Source organism: Leishmania infantum, chromosome 34 (assembly GCF_000002875.2).
Source record: "Leishmania infantum JPCM5 genome chromosome 34".
NCBI lineage: Eukaryota > Euglenozoa > Kinetoplastea > Trypanosomatida > Trypanosomatidae > Leishmania > Leishmania infantum.
This window is the reverse complement of record NC_009418.2, coordinates 1,650,191-1,668,239: the sequence shown is the minus strand read 5'-3', so window position 1 is coordinate 1,668,239 and position 18,049 is coordinate 1,650,191. Positions and strand designations below refer to the sequence as shown.

Here is an 18,049-nt window from a genome sequence, read left to right as displayed (position 1 = left end):
GTTCTGTGACGCGCACCGTCTCTCCGACAGAGTGAATGTGTTGAGAAGGGCGCACTGCTCCCCACGCAGAGACTCACGCTCGCGATGGCGCCGCTGAGACGGCCGCATGGGCTTACGGAGTCCAAAGGCGGGTGACCCTGTGGCCGTCGACCACCTTCCTGGGAGTGGAGGAGCTGGGCAGCTTGGTAGACCGTCGTCCCATAATCCTTCACCTCAAGGTAGTTGCAGTCGGGCTTGTGGAACGTTCCCAAGTAGAGCGCCCGTCGGGACGCATTTGGCTATCTCCCTACCAAACAAAAAAATAAGAGTAGACTTGTGAAGGTTGGTGGAAGTCACGATATGTGTTCACGGCGGTGTACGCGGAAAGCGGGAATAGCAAATAAGTCTTTCTGCGAGGGTGATGAATGGCAATTTGGCCACCACGTCAAGAAGGCAAAGTAGCGCGTGGGCGGATGAACTGGCACGAATAGTGTAAAAATCGAGGAGGCGACAAAATTTTCGACATTGTAAGAGAAGGCGTTCGAAACGCACGGCATGAAAATCATTAAAGGGAAAGCGCGTCGTGAGGGCCACTGGGTGGTCCGGGGAGGACAGGTGGCGGAGTGTTTGTTTTTCTTTGCAGTGATGTTCGGTACCTTTTGCGAGGCAAGAGTATAACAAGCAAAGGGTGCCCAGTTTGAAACGTGCACGACTCCGCCAAAAAGCACCGCAGAAGCCGAAGCGAACGCCTTTGTGAGGAAGTGTGAGACTGCTTACCTTTTGTGCTCCGCTGTGCATTTGTGGTGATCATTTGTGGGCGAGTTGCGCCTCGCCTCCCTATCTGCTGGCGAGAGGGGCCATGCGGCAGCGGTGTTGCTTTTCGTCCAGAGAGGGTGGAAAATGCACGATATCGACGGGAGCGAGGAGGCAGCTGACGAGTGCAAAAGAACCGGTTGTAAGTAAGAGGCTGGCCAGAGTGTGTTCTGCGCTGGGGAGCTGCTGCACGCGACGGAAAACGTGCGCCTGTGCACGGGGACAGAATGACGCCACAGACAGAGAGGAGGAAGTGAACGTTGCGACATGAACAAGACCGCTGGCACAGCGCAGTGCTTGAAGCCTTACAGTGAGGGTCGGGAGAGGGAGAGAGTGCGTTCTCACAAGAGAAAGGTCCGGTTTGGTAGCAAGCTCTCTTTGCGGCCCTTGTGCCCGTTCTAGTGGCAGGGTTTGCAACGTGGCTGCGGAGAACAAGAAGAAAACTTTGTGGAGGTCGGGCCGTGAGGGTGAAATGTGTGGTGTTGCTAAACCCCTATTCTGACCGAGGGCAAAGCAGCAGCAAGGGAAAGCGAAAGCATGGTGCTGGAAAGAAGGACGACTCCGGGTTCAAACACGAGGGGCGGCTGGTTGGCGCGGGGGTTGGGGCTGTGGCGGGGCCTCCGCGTGGTGGTGGTGGTGGGGGGGGGAGCGCTCCGCCAGATAATGCGGGCGGCGAGAGCTGAGGAGGGGGCCCACGCGAAACCCCGCGGCAAAGGGAAAGAACGGCCCTGGGAATAATCCAAGAAAAGGGTAGGAGGGTGAGAGAATGATGTCAAAAGGTCACCGGGACGCATTGCGATGCAGCTTACTGTCGTCGCCTGGCCGGCAATTGTCCCACCGCGGTGGACGAGTATGCGAATCTGGGATTTCTCCATTTGAGCTCTCGATAGTACTACCCGCGGGCCCCTGGGCTTCGTGTCTCTCCTTCCTGCACCTTAAAGGGATTCGTGCCCTGACAAAGGATGCAGAAGGTGGGGTGGTGGAGACAAAATCAAACGCTTGCGATCACTCCATGTCTCGAGATGAGACAAGAATGAACAAAGCCGGATCAAAGAAAACGGTGCTCTAGTTTTTTTTTGGTGGAGGGGGAGAGAGGTGGAATAACAGAACAGACCTTAGCTCCGACCTCTCATCAGTTTTTGCGACCGACCATTCCTCCTTCGACTCTTGTCGCAACCTTTCCAGGACACAAACAGGCAAACGATCATCTACCCACCCCCATGCATCGCCAGAGGCGGCGAACGCGCCGCCGCTCATCAAGACTCGAGAATCTTGCGCAGGAGCGCGCGAGCAGTGGCGTAGATGGTGGAGATGATCTCCCTTTTTTGTGGTTTGAGCACCAAGCCGTTCTCGTTGCCGAGGGGCATGTCGTCGCAGTAGAAGAGGTAGCGACTGGGAATGGTCTGGCGGAGCACCCCGTTGCGGCGACACTCCTCCAACTGACGTGCTACGTAGCTGCTCTGCATATCAACGGCAGTGCAGCCGTGCACGGTCTTGTAGAACTTAAGCACCGGCTGACTCTGAAGCATGAAACCAGGGAGGGTGATGCACGTGCCATGGTGCACCTGTGCGGAGCACGACTTGTCAAGAAGCGGTGTAATGTCCTCCCGTAGGAAGCTCTTGCGGTTGCACAAGCGAATCTCATCAGTCGAGTCTTCGCCGAAGGTTTGCTTGGAGAAGATGAGCTTCTTCGGGAGAACCAGGTCTCCCCGGTTGCCGGTGAGACCAGCAGCCTTGCCGCTGAGGTTCACGCTCTGGATGCGGCTACCGAAGGTGAGAAGAAGAGAGCGCAAGATGGCCTCGATTTGAGCCCCAAACGTCTTGTCCACGTTGATGATGAAGTGCCGCTTTCCCTCTCTGCTCTTCTTGCTCGCCTGCGCGGCGCAGGCACGCAGACCCGGGTCTGTCTCGTCGGGTGATATGTTGCTGACGTCGATCAGGTCGACAATCAGCGCCGACGCGTGCCCGTCCTCCATGAGCGTGAAGCCGTTTGACTGCAGCCGCGACCGGTACGCGTCGCGAATCATCGCGTTGCGTTCCAGCAAGCCTGTCAAGAGGTAGTAGTAGCGGTCGTTCGCGTTCTTCCAGTTGCCGGCACGTTCGCCCTTTCCGCTTCCGGACTCCTCCGAGATGTTCTCGATGAGCGCCTTGATGTCCGCCGACATGCAACAAAAGAGGTTCTTAAGCGTCCGATTTGGAGAGAAGAGGACGTCGATGATGATGTCCTCCGGCAATGGCTCCACCTCAGGAACGCAGAGGCGGCTCTTGATGTGCCGAACGATAGTGAGGGCCCAGTTCGCGTACGGATTCTCACTGAACACCTTGCTACTGACGCTCTCGACCTGCACCACGTACTCCTCCCTGTGCACGACGATGTTGTACAGTTGCTGCAGCGTCTCCTCGCCCCAGACGTTCTCGAGACCCCGTAACTCGTCATCCGAGAAGGGTAGCGACGCGAGAACCTCTTGCATGTGCGCATGGGCGCTGAGGTTGTTCTCGGCGGGCGCGAGGGCGTTTCGCAGCACCTCGGCCGCCGATGGCGACACCAGCTGCTGCAGCCGCGCTCGCAACTTCTTCGCCTCAATGCAGAAAATGCACAAGTTGGACACAAAGTCGATCGTGTCGGTGAAGCCGTCACGCATGAGTACAAGCGTCTGTCCTCCGCCACCAAACGTCCACGCGCAGCGTCGCCGCTTCCCGGTGTCGACGGCAGCGATAAACGGCGTGGCGCCGGGCTGCCGGTTTGCGGCGTCGGCAAGGAACTCGTCCGAGAGGTAGTCCGGAACCCCTTGGGTGAGGATGATGACGTAGGTAACCGTGATGTTCACGGGCAGGCGGCGGGTGCAGTACCGCAGCGCCTCGCAGTCTACCTCCTTCCTGTTGGCGTGTTTGTGCAGGAGGGTGCCGCTAGATCGGAAAAGCCGGATGAGAATAGGCAGCGACAAGCAATAGCCACTCCTCCTCCCTTGTGCGTCGGATGCCGATGAGGATGAGATGCCAAACACAGCGCGGCAGAATTCCTGAAACACCGAGAAGGAGGGAAGCGTGCGAAGGATTTGGCTGGAGACGTTGTTTGCAAAGATAGGGGAGCGCGCAAAGAGGTCCATGAACTGCTTGCGTGGGATGAGCAGCAGCGTCGTGTTGGAGCTGGCGTGGTAGGTGAACTCGACGGCGTTCTCGAGGATGGCGTCGTCGATGCCGAACACGCTTGGCGCTACCATGCTACCGATGCGCCGGTGGCCAAACGCACGCTTGAGACCCTTCTTGGAGTTCATCACTTCAACAGTGCCAGAGGCGAGCACGTAGATGTGCTCCAGATACGCCCCTTCCTCGATAATGACATCCATCTCGCTGTACTCGCGCACCATGACGTCAAGGCTGGATATCTCCTCAAGCGTGAGGGTGAAGAGGTGCGGCACAGTCTGAAGGAAGGTCTGCATCGACGTTTTGGGGGATTTCGGTGGTGACTTACCGTTGGGCAGAAGGTTCTGCGCTTCCTTCAGCGGCTCTGCGAAAAACAGCACTTCGTCCAGGTCGCCTCTCTCGGGGTCATTGGTATCGTAGTCCAGGTTGCACGTTTCGGCAGAGTAGTGCGCGGCGATGTCTGTGGGTTTCTTCGCCAGCTGCTGGATGGCACTAGCTTCGGTCGCAGAAGTGTTCATGGTGACGGTGAGGAGAAGAGTGTGCGTTTGTGTGTGTGTGGGGGGGGGGGACAGCGACAGAGAAAGAGCTTGCCCTGGTGGTGGCAGCTGGACAGAGAGATGCAAAAAAAAAATGGCCGCAGGAAAAGGTAAACGATACAGAGAGTCGCACAGGACACACAGGAGAACGGGAGGGGGCGGGCACTGGTTGCTTTGGTTGTGTTTTGCTGGTCGCTATGAGATGACTGTTGAACAAGGAGGTTGGGCAGCCAGAGAGAAGGCGAATCAAGAAGCAAGATGTGAGGTGGAGTAGCGCGCCAATGTACTCACCATCGCCGCCCGAAAGGCACAAGGGAGGAGGGGGTAAAAGCGAGGTTGCCGTCAGACTTCGCTCGCGCCGATGGATTGCGGTGCGAATGAGCGAGACACGGCAGCGCCGACTCTCAGACTGAGAGAGCAGAACCGGGTGCTAAACGGACATCCACGTTTGCCGCATTTTTCTGTCTTGCACTTGCTTTTTTTTCCCTCATGATGGGGGGAGAGGAGGGGGACGGGGAAAGGGTGGGGGAGAACACCACAGTGCGTGGCCCCTCAGCCTCCAGCAGCCGTGCTCTGTGTGGGGAGGAGCTGAGCAGCCCCACACTCCCCTCCCCCAACCCCATGCGAGTGCAGCGCCACTGCTGGCGGTGACGTGGCCAAGCGCCTACGGCGTAGGGAGATCAGAGCGACCTGCGGCGGTGAACAAACTTGCGCCATCCATACGATAGGCGAAGGTGGCAACGTGGCTCGAACGCATTCCAGGTGGCCCCCGCACTGCCTGCTGGCGGGGGAGGCCGAACCCCCCGGAGGGCTGCACTGTGTGGCGACCTGCTCAGCCGGTGGGTCGAGTTTGGCGTGGAGAGTGTGCCGAGACGACGAAGGCGGCGCATCGCTGTACCGCGTGTGTGTGCGGCTGCTTTGCACTACTGGATGTGCCCCCCCCCCTCCCCCCTCCGGCGCCTCCTGCGGCAGGAGAGGCAGAGTGCGGCCGAACACACGCTGTAGGGCAGACACAGCGGGCACCTCAAACCACAAAGGAAAACGTTTCCTTCTGTGGGTGTCTTGCAGCAACCGGCCCTCGCAGACGCGTGAGTGGGTGGATGGAGCGACGTGTGCACCTCACGTCTTGCGCGTGGACGACAAAAGCATGGTGAAGTCGCGGATCTGCGCCTCGGCTACGTGGTGCTGCTCGAGGTACTGGCGCGCCTTCCCGTGGCGGTCCTCGCTGTGCGCATTGAGCGCCAAAATGTCCACGAGCTGTAGGAGGGCGCGTCGATTCAACCGAATCGACGCACCCTCGAGCGCCGTTTCCACCGTCTGTGCCGTGAGCTGCTCGCCGTTGCGCTGACGTTTGCGCGTGCGGTGCATAACGGCAAGCAGCGCGTGGTCACCGCCGTGGGGCTCGCGCAGCGCTGCGGCCGCGGCCTTCACATTGATCTTCAACTCTGCCTCGTCACGAGACACGTCGCTGTTGCTCGCTTTCGCCGCTTGCTCCCACCATTTGGGCGCCGCTTCCAGCAGGCGTGAACGCGCCACGACACCGCTGTCGGCCGCCGTCAGTGCGGATAACGAAGAGGGGACGTCGCTACTGAAATGAGCAACGAGTGTGTCGCGGCGTATTTGGAGCGCGTGATTTGCGCAGAAGAATGCGGTGGCGTCGTCCTCGTGTGTCTGACGCTTTTGAGCAGTGGTGGCAGCGAACGGCGCTGCCGTGGTGAGCACTGCAGCTGCGGCTTCACGGGTACGGCGTACGAGCTCTCGGTTGAGCTCGGGGGAGGAGGTGTGGGTACTGTGTAGAATCCACGGCAGCGCCTCCACAGCTGCGCAGGATAATGGGAAGAGGTAGGGCTGGAGTAGATTGTGCTGACGTGATCCTGCTCCAAAGCAGCGGCGGGTGCAGAGCGGCACCATTGCCCGGGACACGAGCAGCGTTGCGGTTGTCAGCGCTGGCGATAGCGCCACGCAGCGCGCGCCGTACACCTCGAGAAGAAAGCGAAGTGCCTGTGCGGCGTCAGCACGTCGAGCGCCCATAATTTCCTGCGCCGTTGAGAGCGCAAATAAGAGCGCCGCGGAGCAACGTTCCTCACTGGATGTGAGTAGGGGAAGAGCGAGTGAGGCGGCGCTTTCGTGGAACTGCTTGATCATCGCCCCACCGTACCAAATGAGTGTCCCTTGACCGAGGAACTCTGCGGCTTGCTTAAGAAGCTCCTCGCGTTCGCGCGGCGAGAAAGCAAGCAGCGCGGGAAAAACGGCTTCAAGGGCTTGCAGGGATATGTTGCGCAACAGTGGATTCCGTGCGAAGGTGCATACGGCCCATTGCACAATCCGTTTTTGCAGCACCGTCGACAGCACCGATTCGTCGTCGTACGACACTCCCGGCGCGCACTCGTCCATCCAGTAGAAGTGTGTCACGCCGACTCGGCATATTCGAAGCGGCAAGGACGCCGCTGCCGATGAGAGGATCCCTGTCAGGCGCCTGTGCCGTGAGCGGGCAAAGCGAAATCGCACATTGTGTGAAAGTGCGACGCAAGAGAGCGTCGCATCCGACACAGACGACGTCATGTTCACCACATCACCGCGCAACAGTGCCGTCCGCGGCGGGGCTGCCCCAGCGCATTTCGCATCCCACAGCAGTGCACTCACACAGTGTGGTAGGGGCCGCTGGGAAACGCTCTTGGTAAAGGCATCATCTTGTGCAGTGTTCCTTGCCGAAATCTCGACCAAACGCTGCGCAAGGTCCGCTGCGGAGATGCCGCTAATGCGGTCACTGACATCACGCGTGTACATGGCACCCAGTTGACGGGTGAACGATGCGCATAGAGAAAGAGAGAGGCACGTACACAAGCACGATGGCCAGCGCCGGGGACAGAAGAAAAATCCACAGCTTGGCGGACGAGAGGGAGAGAGAAAGGAGTGGGAGCGAGGTTCGGTGGGTTGGAGGAGGTAAAGCACGATGTCCTGTACAACCGTGCGAGATCAGCGAGAGAAGACACGTGGGATGGTTGGTGAGCAGAGCACGTGACGTCGGTGTAGCGGTGTCGTTCCGACAGTGCTGACTCCACGCCGCACTCAGCGTCGGAGGCGAGCGCGTAGCACGAGAGTATGCGGAGAAGAAAGGAAAGCGGGCGTGAGAGGATGGACAACGGAATCAACCACTCGGAAACTGAATTCAGTGCGTGAGCGCACGGTGTTCGGCGTTGTCGGTCAGCATACCACCAAATTGCGTTTCTTTGGGTGTACTGGAATGCCGCCACGAAATAAGAGGCGGCATGGCTGGCTACATAAGAATTCAAAAAGGAGAATAGGACGCAACAACAGTTGTGCTTGGGGACATGCGTTTTGTTGTGTTTGTACATGATGATATGTAAGAGGCGTTCGGCTCGCCAATGCTGTTCCCACCAGCTTCGTCGTCGACAACGCCATCGCCGACGCAGCCGAGCAGCACCGGAACGGAGCCAGAGGGAGGTGCGGAAGGAAAGCCGTTCACCGTTACATCAAGCACATGAACACAGGGGAAGAAATACGGTACACAGACGACGCACGGAATCACAGAAATCCGTTCTGCGTGGCGACGTCGCCCTTCTTCAAACTCATCAAGTATGCCAGCCGAACCTGGTTGGAGTCTGCCCGGCTGTCGGACCGCTTGACGGGTACAAAGCGGGGTGCGTCTTGGAAGCCGCGATAGAGCGCCACGTAATCGTCTTCATCGAGGGTGGCACGGTGATACATGCCGGCAGGTAGAACGACAAGATCACCTGCTTTCAGGTGCACCCGGATCCACTCGTCTTGCTTGGACCGGATATCCAGGAAGAAGGAGCCGTCCATCACGACGCGAAACTGCTCGTCCTCGGTGTAGTGTTCCTGATACCACCGCTCGAGAAAGCTGTCGTCCTTGGCGGTCTGCGAGATTTTGATCTCGTCGGTGTGCTTGTATTCGCGTTCCTTGATGATCTGCCTTACCACGCAGAAGTCGCTCATACTGACGCGGAAAAGGACCACACCCAACTCCCGCAACGCCTTCATGGTGACCGCAGGAGCGCCCATCTTTCGCCCAGGTTTGAGGCTGGCGGTGCTCAGCGGAGGCTGAGACGTCTCGTCGTCAAGGTACCACATGTCTAGCGCTCCCTCCTCCGCCACCGGCGGTGGCACCGGCGGCAGGTCCTGGATCGCATCTGAGCCGAGACGCTTCCACTCCTCCTCCTGCCGCTTTTTGCGCTTTTCCTCCTCGACGCGCAGCTGCTCCTCATCGCGACGCTTGCGCTCCTCCTCCGCCTTTTCCTCCGCGAGGCGGCGCTCGTGTTCCTCCTTCTCTTGCTGGCGCTTGCGGTCGCGCTCACGAATCTCGGCCTCTTCACGTTGGCGCTGCTCCTCTGAAATGCCTTCCATTATTTACTGGAGACGGAGAGGGATAGAGAGAGGGGAAAGAGGAGGGAAGAGGGGGGAAGAGGGGGGGTCAAAGATCAAGCAAAACACGGGCACCGACAATGGGACGGGGGCCGAGCGAATATAGGGCCGTGCTGCACAGAGGAGCGAGAGTTATACGAACGGAGTGCGAGAGAGGTAGACGACGAGAGGTAGGGTTGGGGTGGTGGAGGAGGGGGGAGGGCGAACACACACACGCGCACAAAAAAACGCGACTCGTGAGTGCTTTCCAAGTTCACCGAGAGTATCGAGAGAGAAGTAAGGTACGGCAAGGGTTGAAGAGGATGGCGGGCGACAGAGAAGTGGGGAGGCCTGCGCAATAGATTGTGTATGACGGTGTCACGCGCAGCGCCGTGTAGCGATGTGACATTGGATGCCGCCAAGATGTCGTTTCCTTTCGGGACCTTTTACCGCCGTAGCCTGTTAGTATATTCTCTTTTTGTTTTGCCTTTGCGCAGTTTGTCAACGGGTCGCTGCTCTTTCGTGTGCCCGCAAGGGCAGACGACAGCAGGTACCCATCGAGGTTGCTACTGGTGTGCTGGGACAAGGCAATGAGGGCTATGCAAAACAAATCCGCGAAGCTGCGTCATTTGCCCTCCAACATGACCACAGGCCCGTGCAACAGAAGATAATATGTGTGAGATGTGACGGGCAGCTCAAGTGTCTTTTTCGTGCAACTTCTCGGAGATTTGGTAGATCAGCCGTGCACCGCACACCGTCCCGAAGAGCTTCTTGGAGCATTCCTCGTAGTTGAGTGCCTCTGGTGGACGACTAAGACGCAGGAGTGCGTGGACGACTCTCTCCTGCAGCTCCACTGCCTCGCATTGGAGAGAGCGCGCGAGGTCGGCTAGGGAAAGCTGCTGGTAGCAGAATGGCATCCTGTGCTGAAACGCATCAAGGCGGTTTGGATGCGAGAGGGAGAAGTTGCACAGAAGGTTCACTAGCTTCCAGTAGAGCTGGTGGCATGTCGGCACCCGGGCAGCAAAGTCAAGGGTCTCCAGCTCCCTCTTCAAGTAAAGCGGGCTTACCTGGAGTGTCTTGTGCGAGGTGAACCGCTGCGCCTCCACCGACAGCGCGGCAAAGTCGCGACGGTGCGGGGAGGCGGGCAGGTCTGCGAGCAGGGTAAGGAGCTGAGATGAGGTGAGGCGATTCTCGACAAAAGCGCACCGCAACCTCTGGCGGTATTGCTGGGCTACTTGAAAAGGTGTACGTACATGTCCCAGACGCTGATGCAGTGCTTGACACAGCCCCTGCCAGTCACGTCCTTTTTCTCGGACATACTGGCACACGAAACAAGCCTCACTGGGTGAAAAGGGTCTTGGATCGCTGTGCATCTCCTTGTACTTGGTGACCAGCTCGTATGGGGTGAATGACGGGTGTCCGGCGCGACGAAGTGCCTCGGCGACTGCATACCAGCGCTTCTTTGCATGCGGACACAGCGATGCGGTGCAGTTCGCCTTCGCCGCCTCATCGTTGAGTGCTTTGGAAAGTTCTGTGCTCCAGCGATGACGAGCCGTATCGGCATCCAAGCTCAAACACGTCCCCTGAGCGGCGACAGGCTCAGTGTGCCGTTTTCTTTTGCGAGTTGGGATCTGCAGAGGTACAAGGGCGCATCGTAGCGCCAAAAGGCTGTCTGTTTCGTACTCGATGATGAGGATGCGGCGCAGGATGCGCTCTTGCAGGCATCCATTGCAGTTGAGCAAGGCGCTCAAGTAGTCGGTGCCGATGGACATAAAAAAAAAGACGCGCTGCTCTCTGCTCGTGTAAAATCAGAAGTGCGGTATTGATGCAGAGGGGCATGAATACGTGGACGAAAGAAGAGAAAGGCGACGTGTGGAGAAGGGGGCCGGTGGAGGGGTAGTGGCAGAGGGGAGAGAGTGAAGAGGGATCGGCAGAGAAGTCGCACAGGACGACGTGAATTCGGCATGACCGCAGGACTCGCTGCTCTGTGACGCACCTATGCACCACTGATTGTGAAAGGAGGAGGCGCGTTTGCTGCGGCGCTCCATGCCAACAAGCCACGCTGTCGCTACACCGGTGATTGACGCTGCTTCGTGGCACTGCGCTGACTAACGTCATGGCCGTGAGAGGCGCAGAAAAAGAAAAGAGGGCCCCTTTTTTGTGCTGTTTGAGTATGTTGTTCGCCTGATGGTACCGGCTGCATCAGTGGGAGGAGGGGGTGATCGCAGGCACGGGGTACCCACTGTGCCGGGAAGCCGAGAGCCTGCCTCCGGGTACGGTTTCGGGCTCTTGGTGTAGGTAGACAGACATGGGCTGGCGCCTTTATGGGGAGATGTGCACCCCCATGTCCACCGTTGCGCAAGCACACAACAAAATCGTGTTGACGATTCAACAAAGATAAGAGACTGTCAGTTCTTTGTGCGTAGGTACGTGTTTCGCCGCGGGCCTTTCCCGCTTGTCACACACCCCCACTCCTTTCAAGGGCGTGCCGAGTCATGAGAGGGCAAGAGTGCCGAGGCTGCCACGCACTTACGGCACGGTCTCGCGTGTCGCTGCACATGCGTGCAAGCCATCCGGGCACGCCCCCTCCTCCTCAGACAGCAGTGGGCCCTGAAACAGGCCCCAACATGAAGTTACCGTGAGCACTGTGCACACGCGCACTCCACCAAAGCTGGCATGGTGTATCGCATTCAAAGCAGAGGGCGCAGAGGCGAGAAGAGCAGGAGTGATGGGCGAGCAAGGCGCGAAGAGATCCCTGCCTGTCAGCCCCGCATCGCACGTTTGCAAAACATGCGGCACGTTCACTATCCGACCGAACGGGCGCATTAGGCACCGATGCCGAAAGCAGGAGGAGAGCACCCCGAAGTCGCATCATCGGAGTCTTGCAAACTCGTGCTTAGGAGAGCCTCCTCACCACATTATGGAGTGATACGGATTGAGGCGAATCAGGGAGAAGCATGGAATGCAGGCAGGGCGTGCAGGGCCTTAGAGTGCCCTCACCTGAGACCGGCCAACAACCTCCTTGGGCTCATCCGGGGTGCACCTGAACTGGCCCTGCCCCCGGACCACTACCCGCACGGCCCCGATTCAAAGGCAGACGGTATGCTCTAGACGACCAGTCTTTAGTCGTACTCCTACAACGGTAGATGTGCGGTGGTGGTTGTATGCGCCTATGCGCTAACGTGTTCGTGTGTGCAAACGGGGACGCTCAGGGAGACAAAAAAAAAAATAAAGCACGTGTCTGTCTGTGCGTACTGCCGCAGCGTAATATGATACATGCGGACGGAGCCAAAAACCCACAAAACTGCCCTCTGTGAGGGACACCCTCGACGCAGGCGCAGCGTCAGACGACCGCGAAAAAAAAAAAAGAAAGGAGAGGAAAAGCGCCAGATAGAGAGAACACGTCTCTTACCTATTACTATTGACTGAGTCTTGTTTACATCCTAAGTGACACCTGCAGCAAAACTCCATTCTTGCACCCCACCACCACACTGGCATCTTTCATGGTCATGTTGATTGGAGTATGCGCGAGCGCCGCGCGTGCCACTATGAGGCCGGAGGACACGCAGAGAACAATCACGGAGGGCGGCGAAACCGTGAGACACCAGGCATTGCCTGTGTCGCCCTGGATGCGGCATACTAACACGCGCTCTGCCACGTTTAACTGAGAGCACATTTTGCTCGAGTTCTCCTCCAGCACTCTTCCGGTGACGGTGTCGAAAATTTGCAGTGTGTTCGTCGACTTCGGGGACGCCACCAGCACCATCGGTGTGCTTGGGACGGGTTCTAAGCAATCCGACACCCCCTGCACCCCGACTACCTGCCTGTTGGATCGACACGCACGCAGGTCCCACAGCTGAATCGGACTCTCCCAGCCTGCACTGACTGCCGCCACCTCGGTCAAGAAGCGAAGAGAGAAGATGCGGTTTGTGTGTGCCGGACGTGATGTGCCATCCGCGTTTACTCCCTCTGTCAACTGCGCAAGCGGGGTAAGCTTGGAGTCGTACAGGCGCACGATACGATCGCTGCCCGCCGTCAACACTTGCTTTCCGCTCGGCGAAACATCCACCACCATCACCTCATTGTGTTTCTCGCACGCTGCGGCTCCACGTCGAAGAGAGAACTCGTTACGATCCCAGTGCCACAGCATGACACCACCAGCGCAGCTGCTGCTGACCAGTTGCCAAGCGCTGTCGCACTGCTCTGGAGCCCATCGAATGCACGTAGCGGGGACGTCGAGAAAGTCCTTCCCGGGGGCCCCACGCGCCACAGCATTGAACGTGATGGCGTTCACAAGACACACCACTCCGTTACCGAGGGCACACGCGAGAAACTTCGTATCTGGTGATTGCGAACAGAAATGGATGTGATGATCGGCGTCCAGGAGCTGGTAAGTCGCGATATCAAGAGACATCCTGTTGTCCTGAGTCACCGCTGGAGAGCTGCGTAGAGGTGAGGAAGGGAGTTGGCAAAAAAAAAAGTGATGAGATATTGTCAGGAGGACCGAGGGAGAGAGAGAGAGCATTAAAAAAAAAGAGAAATTATAAAAAATATATAGAACTCCGCTGAGAAGCCTGTGCTATGTGACGAGAAAAGGTGCCAAAAAATAAGAAGCAGATGGGGAGAAAGACACACCACAGTGTATGATGCGCTTGTGTAGCCTTGTGCGACTAATGTGACGTTTACGCGGCTGTTGTGGTGTAGCAGGAGACACAACAGAAATGAAGGCGTGACGAGTCTGGAGTGCGCTGCTGGTGAGATGCGCAGCCGACACACACATGCACAAAAAGAAAGAATGCAGTATGCAGCGGAGGAGGCGTTTTGGTGAGATGAAAGAGGAGGGGGGAGACGGGGGAGGGGAGGTAGTGCGCCTGCGCAGTGCGCAACAGCTGTGTGCTGTGTAAGCCCGTAGGCCCCCCCCCCAGTCGGAGAGCCATTGGGCAAGGACGCAAAAACACGCACACACACACACACGCACGAGAAGGAGAGAGAGAGAATCACCGTGGAGAGGAGGAAAGAGGATACGGGAGAGGGACGAACCGGTGGGAACGCCTGACAGTTAATTAAGCGCGTTGGCATGTAGGAAGAGGATCTAGAGAGCCCAGGTCCTGCTGCGCGCCGCACCGCTGGCACGCCTAAGATGCAGAGTAGTGCGTACGAGCAGAGATACTTGTGAGTTCACTGCCTCATCGCGCTCTCTAACGTCCCTTCGCAGATGCTTCTACCTCTGGTGCTTTTCGGCAAGTGGACGAGCAACGTGCGAGGCGCGAACAGCACAGGAGGAGGGGTGCGTGGCCATTGAGATCACAGCGATTTGCTTTTATATCGACTGACTCTTCGCAGCAATTCTTTTCTCTGCAGGGTACAGGTGCCCACGCAGCACTGCAGTCGTGCAATGTAGCGTGTGCGTGTGGAGGTTTGGTAGCCCACGCGAGGTCAAAGGGAGTAAAGGATGGTTTTGCGCCCGCAAGCAAAGTACATGGTGATGATGGTCATGATACCGGAGTACATGATCATTTCCCCGCTCTGCATGGGTTTCTCAAAGCTGTGGAGAACGCAAGCAATGGCGAAGCAGAGTAGTGTCAGGGTGAAGAAGGCGTGGCACACCCCCATGGAAAAGTAGAGGATCGCCATGAGGAGCCACCGAATGTCCCGCAGTATGAGCCTGCGGCACGCAAAGAGACCGAATAAGACGTAAAAGCTCCCTGTTGTAATGCACGAGAGAAAGATGAGGCGACCCCACACCGACGCGAGCCCATGATCCTCATCTGAGTACCCCAGGAAGGTCGACCCCATGGTTCAGCGCAAGGGAGCAACACGGATAGCCCTCGCTCTCGCTTGCTTCGCCACCATTAGAAGAGAAGAAACGCAGAGACGCGGAGAATGGCGGACACAAACGCAGAGGAAGAGAGAGTTATAGGCAAACCGAGTTGATGGATCGACGCAGGCGGCGCGGAGGAGGTAAAAAGGGCTGCTGAAACAAGCGCTTTCTCAAGGGAAGGTCGTGCGCTTCTCCGGAGCAGTACGAGTGCTGTTATCGCATCACTCCGTCATCGCCCGAGGCTGGGAGGAAAGGAGAGACGCACGCGCGGCAAAAGAAGGTGCCATGGAGAGGTGACGGGGATGTCGCATGCGCGGTAAGCGGTACGGCTGCCCGTACTGCATCATGCAGCATTATTATTGTCAGAAGTGACACTCTGCGGTCCCGAGCGTGCCACCGTCTTTGCTTACTGATGCTGCCAAGATTCCGTTGATCGTTTTCAGTTGTATATATATATATATATATTTCGGAGCAAAAGTAGACGTGAACAGAAAAAAATAAACAAAGCAGAGGGGCCTAACCCTCTTCTTGGAGTCCTTCTCTCCCCTCAGTCGCCTACAACGGTGCACCACAAACGCGTCGACTCGTGGAGAGACAAACAGATATGCACACAGCTTAACAATAAGGTGAAGAGCGAAAAGATGAAAAAGAGGAGGAGGGAAAGAACGAGCGAGACGCTCCAGTTAAGAGGGAGCCGGACGAGAGAAAACCAACGAGAGGGGGATGTGTGGTGGTAGCAGTGGCAAAGAGGCGTTGCCTACGGTGTGACGCATTGGTCAGAGCCCCTCCAACAAAAACAGACAAAAAAAAAACTCCGCGTGAATGCTTGCAATCATCCTTCTGAAGAAACGAGTTACGAGTCGGCATGCATCGCAACGCTGCGTTGGTAATGCGTGTGACAGCCTTACGCATGTAAGCCGCGAGAACTGTTCGGGGTAACGGCGCAGCAACACGATGCACACACACATACACATACACATACACATACACATACACATAAACATACACACACACACATGTGCGCACAAAAAGCAAGCAAGGCGAAAGGAGAGATCACTGAGGTGACGCCTCAGCCAACTGCGGCATCCTGCATCACAGGCGCACGCACGCCCTCTCCTTCTACCTCGCTGTCGCTCTTTTCGCTACTCGCACGTGAAGAAGCCCACTCTGCAACCCACCCGTTAGTCTACGCACGCGCACGCACGCCTGCGAATTCAAGACAAGCCTGGCCGGCCCCTTCTTGTCGGCACTGGCGATTATATTATCAGGAACATCACGTGTCCCTCTCAATCCTTTGCGCTTCGGTAGAGAAGCGACCATCCGCTTGTTCACTATTCTCCCTTGTAGGTGAGCTCCACGTTTACCATTTCCATTTCCACACAACAATGGTTTTTTTTTTGTGTTGCCAGTAGCACTCCCGCCACGTGTATTCGTGCCTGCGCTAGCGAACGCGTGCGCGCGTGCGCTCCCGCTGCTGTGCTTCCTTGTTCGTGCTCGCTCAGGAAAATAAAAGAAGTGGGCGCTAAGCGTAAATACCGACCGCCAACAACTGCCCAGTTGGGAAGAGCGAGCCGTTTAGCTGTTGCACCACCAGCGCGTGCTTCGTCACGTCTCGCAGGCGCACCGCGATGCCGGTGTCATTATCTAGTTTTTTGACTGCCTCCACCTCGCCGTAGGACTGCAGCATAAGACGCAGCAACTCCTCTGTCAACGGCGGGCCGCTAAAGTGCAGGTCGCCTTTTTGAGGAAGCGGAATCGGTGCTGGGATAGGCACTGCAGATGCCGAGTAGAAGGGTGGTATGGTCTGGTAGATCGGCTGAGGGTAGACGATCTGCGTCGGGGCACCCGTGGTGGCTGGTGTTGGTGGGTACACCATCGGAAACGGCATCGCGTTCATGACTGGAAACGCCTGCGGAGACGGAATGAGGGAGAGCGGCGGCGAAAACCCTGGGTAGGGCGAAGGGAGGGAGCTGGGGGTGTTGCCGCCGCGATACTGTGGTGACGGCAGCCAGTGCCGCTGGCGATTGCGGTTGCGCTCTTGCCGCATCTGCCGCACCTCGGCCGACTCTGAGTACTTCACCTCGAGTTGGTGGGGCCAACTGTCCATGCTAATGGAGTCCCGCGCCTTGATGGCGGCAGTGGCTTCTTGCTGTGAGGAAAACTGAACAAAGCCAGATCCTTTGCACTGCCCGAGGGGGTTCATGAGAACCGCGCACTCGGTAATGACACCGTAAGGCGAGAACATCTGTCGAAGGTGCTCCTTCGTCGCCCATTGCGGCAGCCCGCGAATGAAAAGGCGGTCGTTTGGCTGATCATCGAGTCCCTCGTCGTGCATGGCGATAGAAACGTGCAGGACAGTGCCGCAGTTGGGAGTTGGCTGCGTCAGGTGTGTGGCATTGATCGCGGCGTGCGCAGACTCCGCTCTCCGAAACATTACAAAGCCAAAGTGGCGGTTCTTGACTACTTTTGTCGATACAATCTCGCCAAACTCTTTGTAGCGTTCTCGCAGAGCGTCATCGTCCCACGTGGACGGAATGCCGGCCACGAATATGTTTGTGGATACATGCGGGGTTATTACTTTTTGAGGGCTACCTTCCGTAACGTTTGCCGACTCCTCCTTGGCGTTGTCGGCTGAGCCGATGTCAACCCGTAAGGAAGGCTTGTAACCACCCGTTTCGACGCCTTTGGACTGCATTCCTGTGAGGCGCCGAAAGGGAGCGTGAATAGGTGTGAACGAGCTAGCGCTCTACCTTGTGTGGTGCTACGGGTGTCGTTGTGATGCAGCGCGCAGAGAGCACAGCATCCATCTCAGGAAAAGGAAAGAGAGAAAGTCAGAGAAAGCAAACGGTGGATGGGGAGAGGGGGAGGAGAAGGGAAAACGTGATAGGGATTCGTGAAGCCGAGCACGGCTGTCGCATACCAGGGTAGGTGGTGATTATCGCCCAGGCCATCACCAAGGATGTGCTGTGCCGCTGTACATCCACACGTACTTGCACCTCACTGCATACGCGAGATGACAGGATTCCTTCAGGATAGCCACCAACGAGCCTTGACGTAGAAAGGGTGAAGCACGGCGCCAACGGCGGAGCTGACTGGGAGCGGCGCGGCGTTTAGGGCGAACTCCGACAACGACACGTCCTCTGCTGTGATTCGCGCTCCTGCCTTGGCTGCGCAGAGAACAGCGCCACGCCCAATAGGCACGCCATATATGTATATATATATATATACTTCTGGTTCCTACAACAGACCACGGCATGAGCCAGCCCACGCCGTTCAGGCGCACATTCGCTCTCACGAAACCGCAATCTCCACAGGACGCGGACATCTATGAAGCGGGACATTATTCCAAAACGGGCGAGCACCCACCCACCTA

At 57.5% G+C, this 18,049-nt stretch overlaps 7 protein-coding genes across 7 annotated transcripts; all 7 read right to left on the bottom strand.

Annotated features, from left to right (window-relative positions):
• Positions 1-2,048: 2,048 nt before the first annotated feature.
• On the bottom strand, positions 2,049-4,454 carry LINJ_34_4250 (conserved hypothetical protein; the record flags this gene model as incomplete). The annotated part of the gene is made up of 1 exon (XM_001468731.1): positions 2,049-4,454. The coding sequence occupies one exon, from the start codon at positions 4,452-4,454 to the stop codon at positions 2,049-2,051; it is 2,406 nt and encodes an 801-aa protein (XP_001468768.1).
• Positions 4,455-5,591: 1,137 nt separating this feature from the next.
• On the bottom strand, positions 5,592-7,259 carry LINJ_34_4240 (conserved hypothetical protein; the record flags this gene model as incomplete). Its single annotated transcript, XM_001468745.1, has 1 exon — positions 5,592-7,259. One exon carries the CDS (start codon positions 7,257-7,259, stop codon positions 5,592-5,594), a length of 1,668 nt encoding a protein of 555 aa, XP_001468782.1.
• Positions 7,260-8,018: 759 nt separating this feature from the next.
• On the bottom strand, positions 8,019-8,858 carry LINJ_34_4230 (putative 1,2-Dihydroxy-3-keto-5-methylthiopentene dioxygenase; the record flags this gene model as incomplete). Its single annotated transcript, XM_001468744.1, has 1 exon — positions 8,019-8,858. The coding sequence occupies one exon, from the start codon at positions 8,856-8,858 to the stop codon at positions 8,019-8,021; it is 840 nt and encodes a 279-aa protein (XP_001468781.1).
• A 692-nt stretch (positions 8,859-9,550) lies between these two features.
• Positions 9,551-10,627, bottom strand: LINJ_34_4220 (conserved hypothetical protein; the record flags this gene model as incomplete). The annotated part of the gene is made up of 1 exon (XM_001468743.1): positions 9,551-10,627. The coding sequence occupies one exon, from the start codon at positions 10,625-10,627 to the stop codon at positions 9,551-9,553; it is 1,077 nt and encodes a 358-aa protein (XP_001468780.1).
• Positions 10,628-12,291: 1,664 nt separating this feature from the next.
• LINJ_34_4210 (conserved hypothetical protein) lies at positions 12,292-13,269 on the bottom strand (the record flags this gene model as incomplete). The annotated part of the gene is made up of 1 exon (XM_001468742.1): positions 12,292-13,269. The coding sequence occupies one exon, from the start codon at positions 13,267-13,269 to the stop codon at positions 12,292-12,294; it is 978 nt and encodes a 325-aa protein (XP_001468779.1).
• A 1,022-nt stretch (positions 13,270-14,291) lies between these two features.
• On the bottom strand, positions 14,292-14,651 carry LINJ_34_4200 (conserved hypothetical protein; the record flags this gene model as incomplete). Its single annotated transcript, XM_001468741.1, has 1 exon — positions 14,292-14,651. One exon carries the CDS (start codon positions 14,649-14,651, stop codon positions 14,292-14,294), a length of 360 nt encoding a protein of 119 aa, XP_001468778.1.
• Positions 14,652-16,198: 1,547 nt separating this feature from the next.
• LINJ_34_4190 (RNA-binding protein-like protein) lies at positions 16,199-17,371 on the bottom strand (the record flags this gene model as incomplete). Its single annotated transcript, XM_001468740.1, has 1 exon — positions 16,199-17,371. The coding sequence occupies one exon, from the start codon at positions 17,369-17,371 to the stop codon at positions 16,199-16,201; it is 1,173 nt and encodes a 390-aa protein (XP_001468777.1).
• Positions 17,372-18,049: the final 678 nt, after the last annotated feature.